Source organism: Hyaena hyaena, unplaced genomic scaffold (genome assembly GCF_003009895.1).
Source record: "Hyaena hyaena isolate Hyena2069 unplaced genomic scaffold, ASM300989v1 scaffold_296, whole genome shotgun sequence".
Taxonomy (NCBI): domain Eukaryota; kingdom Metazoa; phylum Chordata; class Mammalia; order Carnivora; family Hyaenidae; genus Hyaena; species Hyaena hyaena.
This window is the reverse complement of record NW_024080931.1, coordinates 1,081,482-1,093,594: the sequence shown is the minus strand read 5'-3', so window position 1 is coordinate 1,093,594 and position 12,113 is coordinate 1,081,482. Positions and strand designations below refer to the sequence as shown.

The following is a 12,113-nucleotide window of genomic DNA, read 5'->3' as shown; positions in this document are numbered from 1 at the left end:
GATCAGAGTAGGGGCTCCTAAGGCGGGGCCGTGTCTCCTCCATCAGATTAGGAGTGTTCAGGCCTCACCATGAGCCACCCCCAAGGGTCCCTTCTTATCGTGGTGCCTTGGCTCCCTGCCCCCCCTCCAGACTGGCTGCTCTATGACACAAGGGTGACAGGACAGCCCCCGCCAGGGACCCCAGCTGGCTCCTCCCTCAGGTCCCAGCCCCCTAAATCATATACTGAGCACCTACTGTGTGCCTTGCAGTAGAATAGTATTTGGCTGTAAGAGGAGCAAGGCGCTCACACATGCTACGACATGGGTGGACCCTGGACCCATGACAGTGTCAGGGAGAGAACCAGACACAAAAAGCCACATAGTGTGAGATTCCGTGTGTGTGAAATGTGCAGAGCAGGCTCGCCCACACGGGCCGAGAGTGGACTAGAGGTGCCAGGGGCCAGAGGAATCGGGAGCATAGACCTAGGCTGCTGATGGGGGTGGGTTTCCTTTCGGGGGTGATGGGAATGTTCTGGAATTAGTGGTGATGGTTGCACGATCTTGAGAACATTCTCAACCTGAAACGCGCATGCCAAGTGGGTAAAGCGCAGCAGGTATGCGAATTGTACCTCAAAAGGAAAAAAAAAAAAAAACCAAGGTGCTGCCCACAGCGTCCCCAAAGCGCTCAACAGAGGCTGGCTGTCACTGGCCCATCTCAGAGCCGGGGAGACAGTCCAGGTCACCACCCAAGGTCAGGGGGCTGGGATTCCAGAAACAGCCACACCCAGGAGAGGCCCCTGATAAACTGCCTCCCAGACCAGGGGTGCGGGGGGGGGGAGGGAGGAACCCTCAGCCCAGGACCCCCAGAGCCCCCCACCCGCTCCCCATTGTCCACCCAGCGGCCCCCTCCTCTCTCAATCAACACGCTGAAACCCAAGAGTTGTTGCAGCTCTTCAAGGGCACACGGCAAGGTCGTGGCTCTCTGCACCGGGGGGCCTGGATCTCCGCACCCCCCACCTCTAGCCCCTCGCTCCGCCTGGAACCCCTTCTAGGTCCTGTCCGTAGGGCGGGGCGGGGGGCGGGGGCAGCCCCGGGAGCAGCCAGCTCCAAAGCGCAGGAAAGTCAAACGCCGTTTGATTCTGCCTCCGGGGCCTCTAATTGCTATTCCTGACACACGCGGTAATTAGAAGGCCCCTTTCAAATATTTATACCTCAGACGTCTCGTATTTATCCGACTGGGAGAGGGCTCGGATTTGATGAGATCTGTCAACAGCTCATCCCCGAGCCGGGAATTGCCTTGCGGCTGACAGAAAACAGGACAATTACCCGCCGTGCTCCCTGGCAGCCCGGGGGGGGGGGGGGGGGGGGGGGGGGGGGGGAATGCTGCCTTGTCGCTGATCAGAGAGGGCGGGGGTGGGGGCACATGGTTGGAGGGCCACGCAGGAGGAGGAGCAAGTTCAACAGGTTCATGTGGGCGACACAGTCAAAGCAGGAGAGAGGAAGACCCGTGGGAGCCTCTGCTGTCCTGAGAGGCTTTGCCTTGTCAGCTCTGGACCTCAGTCTCTCCACCTGCAAAATGGGGCTAACCGCAAGCGCCGGGGAGGGGGCGGGAGATGGAGAAACACTAATTCCATGAAGACACTTCCGTGGGTCTCGAATGCCACCACCCCAGCCGGTCCATATCAGGGCGTGCAGGCAGCAACGAGCTGCCGGGTGGCTCTGAGCAGGTCCTCCCCGCTGTGCCTCGGTTTCCCCATGGGAAAAAATAACTCACTCCTTTCTGGCAATCCTTCCTCGGGCTCCCTGGGGGGTTGCCTGTGAGAAGCCCCACTTTTCAAACCAGGAAAGCAAGGCGCAGACAGCATAGACCTTGCCCCGACCCACTGTTCTTCCCCAGGGACATTTTCACGACACTGTCAGCTCCGGCTTCTCTCTGATCCTCCCTCCCCTGCCAGCCACAGGCACCTGCACAGCCTGGGGGAGGGGGCACTGGGAGAAGGGAATCTGGGGTCCCATTCTCCCTGATCACCCCCCCCTTTTACTTCAGCATTAGCGGGAGCTGAGCAAGCCCCCTTATGATGAAAGAAAAGCCCCGTTTGCTCTGGAATTGTCCAGCCCACCTCTCTGCTCCCCTTACCCCCAAACGCTTAGTGTCCTCACCCCCAGACAGTCGCAGCTGCCAACAGGCACCCAGGCCAGGCGAGACCCCTCTCATTTCCGTTCCCCTCCCTGCCTCCACCCCCAGAAGCCACAAAGGGACAGATGCTGAGGACACGCGCCAGGCACAGATAGCATCTCCCTTCCCATGGCCAGCTGCCCCAGCCCCCTTCCCCCATGCTGCAATTGGTCCCCTGGGGAGGGGGGTGCAGAGCAGAGGCCCCCGTCCCTTCCTGTCGCCTCCCCACTTGCTTCGGAGGCATCAATATCAATTTTAGCCAGTGACCTCTGGAAGGATCTGATGGTCAGTTGCGCCGCCAGATCCTGGCTCAATTTCAACCCTCAGTCGTGGTCGCTCTCACCCCCTCTGCTGGTCAGTTTCACCCCTTCTGGCGGTCAAATCCAGACCCCCATTTCCCGGCCAATTTCCACCTCGCCTCCTCTCCCCTCCTCTCCTCCCCGCCTCTGCACCTCTCGCTCTCGTGAGCAAGGTCAGCCCCATCCGTTCCCACCTCCCGCGCTCCGCGCTCGCTGCTGCCGCAGCCGCGGTCCTCAGGGTCAGTGTCCAGCTGCCGCGGCCGCGGCCCCGCGACTCCCGCCCCGCACCCCCTCCCAGCGCGGCCAGCGGCTCCCCTCCCCTCCCCTCCCCTCCCCTCCCCGAACAGCTGAAGGTCTCAGTCACCTCCGAGGGGGACGCGGGGGAGCGGAGGGGCGGGGGGAGCCGCGGAGGGGGAGGCGGAGAAGCCTTGACGTCGCTGCCCGGGCCGCGGCTGGGGGCCGGTAGCGGCTGGGGCGTCCGCGCGCGCGCCCCCTCCCCAAAGTCCCCCTCCCGGCCGCGGCGGGTAAAGTCTCTCCGAAAGCGTGAAGGGGGGTTGGAGGAGGTTTTATTTCCCTTTGTGCCGGTGGCTGGGGTTGGATCGAGGCGGCCGGGCCGGGGGCCGCTGGACCCGGGCTCCCCCCGGAGCCGAGAGGAGCGCAACAAAGGACGCGCCGCGCGGAGGTCGCCGTCCCCGCGGGCCAACTTTGCGCGCGGCGCCCGCGCCCCGGGGGAGCCCGCCCGCTGCGCTGAGAACCCAGGCGTCCGGGCGGAGGCGGGGCTGGGAGCGCCCGCGGGCGGCGCTCGCCCCAGCCCCGGACCCCAGAAGGGAATCCCGGAGCTTCCCGGAGGTGGCGGGCGGCCAAGCCGCGCACGGGAACCGCGCTTCCCGCGGAAACTCCGCGCGCTTCCGCGGATGCCCGTCGCCTGGGCCCGGCCACCCAGCGCTCGGCATTCAGGGCCCTGCGGGGCGCTCCCTTCCCCGCCGTCCTTGCGGAGCCGGGCTAAGGTGGACTTTTCCTCTCCTGCCTCCTCTGTCTGCCTCCTTTTCTCCTGTCACCGCCTTCTGAGCCCAGCCGAGGGACACACCTGGTCTTCCCCCCTCCCCCCCTTCCTCCCCCTCCCGCTTTCTCCCCTCCCCCCACCTTCCCTGGGGACTCTTCGGAGAACGGGGCCGGGAAGGGGGCGTGTGGGTCCCCCTCTGACGGCGGCCAGGTTTGGCGTGACACACGCACACATGGCCAAGTGGCTGCGGGACTACCTGAGCTTCGGCGGCCGGAGGCCCCCTCCGCAGCCGCCCGCCCCCGACTACACGGACAGCGACATCCTGAGGGCCTACCGCGAGCAGAAGAATCTGGACTTTGAGGACCCCTATGAGGACGCGGACGGCCGCCTGGAGCCCGAGCCCGCCGGCGGCGCGGACGCCAAGGGCCTCGGAGACGCCAAGTACGACTCTCCCAAGCACCGGCTCATCAAGGTGGAAGCCGCCGACATGGCCAGGGCCAAGGTCCTGCTGGGCAGCCCTGCGGAGGAGGTGCGTGGCTACGTCTCCGGTGCGCGGCGGCCCCAGGAGAGCCGCGGGCGGGGGCGGGGGGGGGCCAGTGGGCCCCCTGGATGTGGGGGAGCTGGTTCATGGGCCAGGCCAAGGCACCAGCCAGACCCGCCTCAGTCCTCCACCTGCTTGATGAAGGTTGACATCTGTCCCTTCCCAGCGCCCAGCGCTGGTGACCCCGCTACCTCTGTGGCCCTGCTTTGTGCCCCCTCCGCCTGTCCCCTGCTCTCACCTCCGGTCCTCTCCCCTCAGCTCCCCAAACAGATCTGAGTGAATCCGCGCCCCGCCGAGCACCGGGACATCCTCACCACTATAACTGCCCTTCCTGTTATTATTCCCATTTCACAGAAGTGGACACTGAGGCTCACAGAAGGGAAACAGCTGACACAAGGTTACAGCGTCAGCTCAGTAGAACTTGACCCAGATTTGCCTCCAATGCCCATGCTTTTTTCTTTTAGTGTTTTATTTCTGAGAGAGAGGGAGAGAGAGAGAGAGCGAGAGCAGGGGAGGGTCAGAGAGAGAGGGAGACACAGAATCTGAAACAGGCTACAGGCTCTGAGCTGTCTGCACAGAGCCCGATGTGGGGCTCGAACCCACTAACCATGAGATCATGACCTGAGCCAAACTCAGACGCTTAACCAACTGAGCCCCTTTTTTTTCAATATTTTTCCTAGAGGATGAGGGAGTCGACCCCAAACCCTCCATGGAGACGGAAGGATTTGAGGAGGGTTACAAGAGATTATGTGAAGAGCCCAGTAGTTTAAGAGCCCAGAGAAAGGAAGGAGGAGGCGGGGACTTGGGGAAGAAGACAGCCTGGGATGAAACCCTGCTTCCTCCTCACCTGCTGTGTGACCCTTAGCAAGTCACTTGCCCTCTCTGTGCCTTGCTTTCCTTATCTGTAAAATGGGGATGATGTACTTACTGGGTATTGGTATTCCAAGTAAACACATGTGAAGTATTTGGAACAGTGCTGGTAGCCTGCAGGGAGGCAGAGAGAAGGGGAAGTGGCGTCTGTGCACAAATCCCAGAGGGTAGGTAGAGAGGACTCCCAACCCTGAGAAAATGAGCTACATGGAGCGGAAGTGTTAGATGATCCAGAGAGAGGGGCCATCACCCCGGAGGGGGTGTCCACCGCTGGGCTTAGTCCCCCCCACTACCCCGGGCCACTTTCTTACTTCTCTCTCCAGTCAGAACTCGACACCGAGTACTCAGACCCCTTTGATGCCCAGCCTCACCCACCACCTTCAGATGACGGGTACATGGAGCCCTACGATGCCCAGAGGGCTGTGAGCGGTGAGTGGGGGGGGGCGAGTTTGGGGGCAGGTGGCAGGGTCCCCAGTGGGTGCGGGCACTGACCAGTGTTCTTGGCCTCCCAGAACTGCCGTGCAAGGGGGTGCAGCTGTATGACACCCCCTATGAGGAGCAAGACCAAGAGCCAGGCAATGGGCCCCCTTCTGGAAGGAGACCGCGCCAGAGCCGGCTGCCTCAGGAGGATGAGCGGCCAGCGGATGAGTACGACCAGCCCTGGGAGTGGAAGAAAGACCACATCTCCAAGGCGTTTGCAGGTGCCCCTCCGACCCAGGCCTTGACCCTCCACAGGCCCTGAATGTCCTCATCCTTCCATTTCCTGCTCTGGTCTTTTTCCCAGTTTCAACTTACAAAATAGACCCCAACCATCTGCCACTGTGATAGTTTACTACTCCTTCTCACTAAAGTGTGAAGGACTGATAACCATAAATTTCTCTTCCTAGCAGAACTTGTATCTTCTTTGAGAGCAGAAACACCGTTAGAGGGCAATGGAATCGACTCTTTATCCTCAGTGTTGTGCAGGGATAGGCTTTGGTGTCAGGCTTGGGCTGGGTTTGTCACTCACTTGGGACAAGGGACTTTATCTTTCAGTCTCAGTTGCCTTACCCCTCAAATGGGGGTTATTCTAGCACCTACAGAACAGGGTGCGTGTAAAGTGAGTGCTAGGAAGTGCTGCTGGGGGAGAAGGTAGCATTTCTTAGTAACTGTCATTAGGTGGGCTTGGGGTCAAGTCCTGAGTTGGGGAAGCATGGCCAAGTCTCTGACCTCAGTTTCCCCTTCTGTAAAGAGCGTAACAGTGCAATCAGCTTTAAGGAATAAAATAACGTGGGCCAGAGAGAGGTGTGCGAACCCAGCTTGGCCCCAGAAGCTCTGTGACCTGGAGGGACACTGAGGCTCAGCGCCTCACTCTGTCCTTATCTGGGTGGGGGAGGGGTTCTAGGCTCCAGGACTTGGCCAGAATCTGCTGAACGACCAACCCACCCCCTCTAGCCCCGCCCCTTGCTCTCGGATTGGTCCCTCGTGGAGCTGCCCCGCCCCTGCAGGCCACCACACCTGAGTGACCACACCCCTTTCTTCTGAAGACTGATTGGTTGCTCCTGTGCCAATCCTGCCCCAGCCCTTCAACCCGGCCGCGCCTACTGGGGATTCTGATAGGTTGCCCAAGCTGGTACCGCCTCCCTACTGAGAGTGCATTGGCTTGCCCCGGCCCCGCCCCTCCTGGGTGGGTTGGACTTAACCCTTTCCTCTCTAACCTCCTCCTCCCCCTCCAGTGCAGTTTGACAGCCCAGAGTGGGAAAGGACCCCAGGCTCAGCCAAAGAGCTCCGGAAACCCCCAGCCAGAAGCCCCCAGCCCGCAGAGCGCGTGGACCCGGCCCTGCCCCTGGAGAAACAGCCGTGAGTGGGAAAGCTCAAGTTGGAGGACCCTCCCCATCCCATACCAGCTGCTGATTCCTACCATCCATTGCTTCATTTCTTTCCTCAGCTAATCTTCCCTGGGGGGCCAGAGCGTCCTGTGTGTCAGACACCTAGCTAGGTCGTTCCCTCTGGCATTAGATTTTGGGTTCACATCTCTGCCCTGCGTCTCCTGCTGTGCAGCTTAACCTCTCTGAGCCTCGGACCCCAGGCCCCCAAGATGGTGCCTAGCTCCAACAGAGTAAAAGGGGGTGTCTTCCTTTCACTTGGATGACTCCCTTGAGCCTGAGAGTAAAGAGACGGAAGTCATCCCCACCCCTGGAGGGATCTTGGAGTGGAACTAGGAGAAAGGAGCAGGGTTTTGAGGGGGTCCCACCTTTGGGCTAGGGTGAGGTGAGCAAGCTGAGAGAGTCTGGGTCTTCTCTGTGCCTCTCCAGCCTGGCACTTCCTCCCTCCAGCGGCCCCAACAGCCCACCGAGTCCAGCCCCAAGGGCACCAGCCTGTGTTTATCAGAATTGTTCCCAAACCACGACACAACTGACTGGTGAAGATGGGGGCGCAGGGGGAGAAGGGACTTTCTCTACAAACAACCGCCAAGTCTGGTGGGCGCTCGCCTGCCTCTGAGACCCCGCTCGCAACTGCTAACCTCCCCCTGAGCACACTGAAGGGAAATATTAAGGAAAGGGTGACACAGGTGGGTGGGGATAAAGGTTGCGGGAAAGCCATGCGCAAGTGACTCAGTTTGAGGGATTAGGGAAGGGGAAGCAGGACACTGGGGACCTCGCCTAGGGAGGCTGTAAAGATCGAGGTCGGGGGGTTGGGGGGGAACAGCACCACGTGGACCTGGGCTCAGCTGCCTGGAAACCAGCCCCCCCACCCCCCCGGGAGACCCGGGAGGGATTTTTGTCGCTTGTTTGCCTGGAGGTCACAAGTCCTCGAACCGGCTGTGCCTGCAGTAGACCCCAGGGTGTGTCTGAAGGGGGATGACCCTTTAGGAGACATCTGTCCCCACCCCCTAGGTGGTTCCACGGCCCGCTGAGCCGGGCCGATGCCGAGAGCCTCCTGTCGCTCTGCAAAGAAGGCAGCTACCTCGTGCGGCTCAGCGAGACCAGTCCCCAAGACTGCTCCCTGTCCCTCAGGTCAGACCCCAGCCCCCTGGAGGGACCGAGGGTCACAGAACCGCCCGCCTCTGGCTGGCCGGTTAATTTAGTGGGAATAGAGGGTGGCTCCGGCAGTTAGTGGGTGGGGCTTTCAGGGCTGCGTGGGGTGGGGGGCGAAGGCGGGATTCAGGACAGAGGAGGGGATTTATGGGGGCAGTGGGCGGGCCTTGTAGGGCCAGAGGGTGTGGTCTCCAGCGAGGCCAGACAGTAGATCTAGGACGTGGGTGAGATGGGGAAGGAGATGTTTCCTTTATTTTTTAAAGTTTATTCATTTGAGAGAGAGAGAGAGAGAGAGAGAGCGAGCAAGGGTGGAGGGGAAAAGAAAGATGAGAGAATCCCAAACAGGCTCCAGTGAGGGGCTCGAACTCGTGAACTGTGATGAGCTGAAATCAAGAGTTGGAGGCTCAACTGCCTGGGCCCCCCGGGGGTCCCTAGACGTTTCCTTTCAACTCCTCCAGTCCCAAAGTTGAATTATATCCATATGGGCCCATTGGATTCAGAATCTCCCAGTGACCATGGAGGCCTTTCATTGGAGATCCTGACTCTATGTGCATCTCTAAGATTCTAAATGTGTCTGGTTAAAACAAGCCACCAGAGTCTACTGGGCATTCGAGTGTAAGATTCCTAAAAGAACAAGATCGAAGAGAGCTTGGTGAATAGGTTTAATAGCTGTGTGACCTTGGCTACATTGCTCAACCTCTCTGGGCCTTGCTTTTTTCCTCTATGCCACAGGATAATAATAGCACCTGTCAGGGTAATACTGCCATGATTGAATAACACACACACACACACACACACACACACACACACACACACACAGAGAATTAGAATTAGCCAGGAAACAGGAAACGCTTCATTCATATTAACAATAAGATGATTCTGAGGTTCAATGTCCTTCCACTCAGCAGAGTTTAGAAAGGAAAGGGAGAGCCCCGGAAGGGTAGGGCAAGGGCTCAGAAGGTTTGGAGAAAAAGCACAGCCTGTGTTCCAGGCTGCCTTTAGGGTCAGAGAGCATGAGCAGGTCTGGGGTGATCAAGGCGCTCTGCGATGCCTGTCCCCCAGGAGCGGCCAGGGCTTCCTGCATCTGAAGTTCGCGCGGACCCGAGAGAACCAGTTCGTGCTGGGCCAGCACAGCGGCCCCTTCGCCAGCGTCCCGGAGCTGGTCCTCCATTACGGCTCCCGGCCGCTGCCCGTGCAGGGCGCTGAGCATCTGGCCCTGCTGTACCCGGTGGTCGCTCAGACCCCCTGAGCCCACGAGCCGCAGCCCCCGCTCGGCACCAGGAGGGCCCGGAGTCCCCGGCTGCAAACGCGGGAGGTCTTTCCCGTCCTGGAGGAAGCCAGCGGGAGGGACTCGCTCCCCCTCCAAGCCCTGGGCCTTCATCAGGGCTGCCTTCTTGACACTCTCCTGGGCTCTAGGGCGCCGAATCGTGTCTCCAAGCACGCCTCCGGCCTGGAAAATAAATAAGTTACTGTGTGTTTCAAGTGTCCTTTCTGGGAGGCGGGGATCCCGGCCCCAGGGAAAGAAGGGGGTTGAGCCACCCTTGGAGGGAGAAGGGTGTCCCTGGCTGGGAGTGAAGCCTGAATTGCTCGGAGGGACGGACCACAACTAAGAGAGCTTGAGGTAAACAGGGAGAGAGAGGATGAAGTCAGATGAAACCCGGAGGGAGCTGATCCGGGCAGATACAAAGATGGAGAAACCGAGGGGGAGGCTCTGGGGCCAGCCCTGCCCCCACCCGGCCCCTCCTTCCCTCCGGGGCTGGCAACCAAGGCCCGGATGCTGCTGCTGCAAATGGACATCTGTCCCCATGGAAACAGCAGAAGTGGGGGAGGGGAGCCGGTCCCAGCTGGTGTCACTTAAAGGTGCCGGTCAGGCCAGAGACCCTGGAGGCTGATAAATTCCAGGGACCCCCGATGTCCCGCCTCACCCTCCACCTCCAAGCTACCCACGGAGGGCGGTGCGTCCAGCGCTAGGAGCCCTGTAAAGTTGGGGACATCACTTCTCTGCTAATTGGACATGATGGTCCAAGGATCAGAAGAGGGAGCTGGCCACACATCGCGGAATCCCATCACCCCAGGGGACCCCTCCATGCGTCCTGGGGCTCAGGGGCCCCCAGACCCCTCAGAAATCCTTAATGCTCCCCCAATCACCACAAAATCTAGCGTTCGTTTCTTTATGAGCCTTTATTGAGTGCCCTGGGGGCAAGGGAGGAATCCAGCCTCATGGTGGGGAGGCCACAGGTCTTGGGCTGGGTGACAGGGCTCCCCGACTCCTCTGGAAATCAGTCATATTTTCACGTGGCCACTGGGCGGGGCGGGGCGTGTGTGTCTTTTCTGGGTTCCCATCCCTCTTTCCACTTCAAGGATCCCTCTTGGCTTTTGCTCCCAGAGGGACCTGGTCAGGGGAGAGGCTGACGGTAGAGATGGGGGGACCCGACCTGGGGCTGGGGCGGGCAGGGCTTCTGGGCTAGACATGGCTGGGCGGCTGGGGGTCTAGGGGAAAGAGATCGAATAGAAGCCTTGACCCGTCTGGTCCTCCGTGGGGATATCCAGCACTTTCCCCTCCACTGGCCACGCATCAGTCTTCTTTGGGGGCCCCGGGGGCTGGGAGAGGACGTTACTGTAGAGAGGACCCCGGCACAGGTGTGGGGTGGGGGGGCCGGAGGGATGTCACAGACCAAGGGGAGAAAATTCACATGAGACAGCCTGGCTCTCTCCAGCCTACCTCGGCTTCTGCAGAACATGAGTGTTGGGGCCAGGCTCCTCCCTTTATTCCCCTTCTCTCCCCCAACCCCGCAGCCCCACCCGAGCTCCTTCCAGAAGGGGCAGATGAGACGCGGTGTGCGCTGCGTCCCCGCCAAGTAGCTGCAGTTCCCGCCTCCGCCACGCGGGGGCAGGGTCGCCGGCGGCAACCGCCCGCCGTCCTCCCAGCTACCTGCGCGGCTCCCTGAGTCCTCGCGCCGCGGCGACGGCCCCTCCAGACACAAGCTCTCAGCGCCACGGCGGTCACGGCCACGCCCCCGCCACCAGCGGCGTGAGCCGGAGTCGGGAGTGGGGGGGGGGGTGCGGGGCGGGACGATGGCGGCAGGGCTGCGGCGGGACTCGCGGCGGGCGCGCACCTGCGTGGCGGGAGGTGCGCTTCGCGCGGGGCAGCGGGCGGTCTGCGGAGGTGAAACCCGTGTGTCGCGGGCACTCACCTTCGGTCCAGCCTCCACGCTTCAGGGTCAGAGCCTCCTACCCAAGCGGGACCTCACGAGCCCTCCCCTGCCGCGCTGTGTGAGTCCGGGCAGGTGCCTCTCTGAGCCGGTTTCCTCTTCGGAACAGTGAGGCTGCCCACGTCTGTCTTGCTCGGTTATTGCAAAACAATCGCCAAATGGATTCTTTTTCATCACGAGCTCCCATCAGCCCGGTCGTGGGCGCCGCCGTCCCCACCCCCCACCGTGAGTTCCGCTCCGCAGGTTATGGGGTCCAGCGCCCCCCCTGACTCCTGGCTTTCGAGCTCAATCCTGGTGTCAAGCCCATTTACAGACAAGGGAGCGGGGTCTCAGCCCTGCTTTGAGCAAAGGTGTTGCTCACCTCAGCTCCCCTTTCTTTCTCTGTTTCGGGGGGGGGAGGAAAACAGAAAAAGAAAGGAAAGAAAAGAAGGAAAAAGCTTATGCATAAGGCCTGAGCCGTTGAGTCTGGCTGAATAATCAACAGAACAGATCTAAATAATCACTTACGTTTACTAAGGATTTATCATGTTCCAGACCCTGTAATAAACCCTTTAGATATAATTACTTCAAACACACCTAACCCAAAGCTGAGGAGTGGGGCACAGAGGGGTCAAGTTACCTGCCCCAGGTCACACAGCAAGTGAATGGCAGTGTGGGGACATGTTTCTAGGGCTGTGTGGCCCCTGCTGCGCCTAAGGTGAGGCCCAGGGGCCCTGACCCTTCATCTTGCTGTTCTAATGCTGGAGCGGGTGTTCTGCAGTGGGGGGGCGAGCTGCGGGGAGCTGGACGCTCGCCTGTCTGCTCCCCTGCAGACGCCAGCAGTGCAAAGCCTGGTGGATCCTGCTAATGGGTAATGGGCCATCACCCTACTAGAAGGCGGGGACGGACAGGACAGTCATAATGCAGTGCCCTCCTTACAATGGGAGGGGACTGGGCATCGCTTTGGACCGGAACTGAGCAGGTGCTCCTTCCGGCCATCTGGCCCTTTGCAGCACCGGGCCCCACTCGAGGAATCA

The 12,113-nt window shown here is 60.7% G+C and overlaps 1 protein-coding gene and 1 long non-coding RNA gene across 2 annotated transcripts; one reads left to right on the top strand and one right to left on the bottom strand.

Moving 5' to 3' along the window:
• The first annotated feature begins 3,608 nt into the window (after positions 1 to 3,608).
• On the top strand, positions 3,609 to 9,361 carry SHD (Src homology 2 domain containing transforming protein D). The gene is made up of 6 exons (XM_039247601.1): positions 3,609 to 3,986; positions 5,192 to 5,297; positions 5,381 to 5,569; positions 6,584 to 6,707; positions 7,745 to 7,864; positions 8,948 to 9,361. The coding sequence occupies exons 1-6, from the start codon at positions 3,690 to 3,692 to the stop codon at positions 9,132 to 9,134; spliced, it is 1,023 nt and encodes a 340-aa protein (XP_039103532.1). The 5' UTR covers positions 3,609 to 3,689; the 3' UTR covers positions 9,135 to 9,361.
• Positions 9,362 to 10,047: 686 nt separating this feature from the next.
• Positions 10,048 to 11,214, bottom strand: LOC120242092. The gene is made up of 2 exons (XR_005531012.1): positions 11,080 to 11,214; positions 10,048 to 10,502 (listed from the first exon to the last, which is right to left on the bottom strand). It is a non-coding gene; the product is annotated as an uncharacterized LOC120242092 (long non-coding RNA).
• Positions 11,215 to 12,113: the final 899 nt, after the last annotated feature.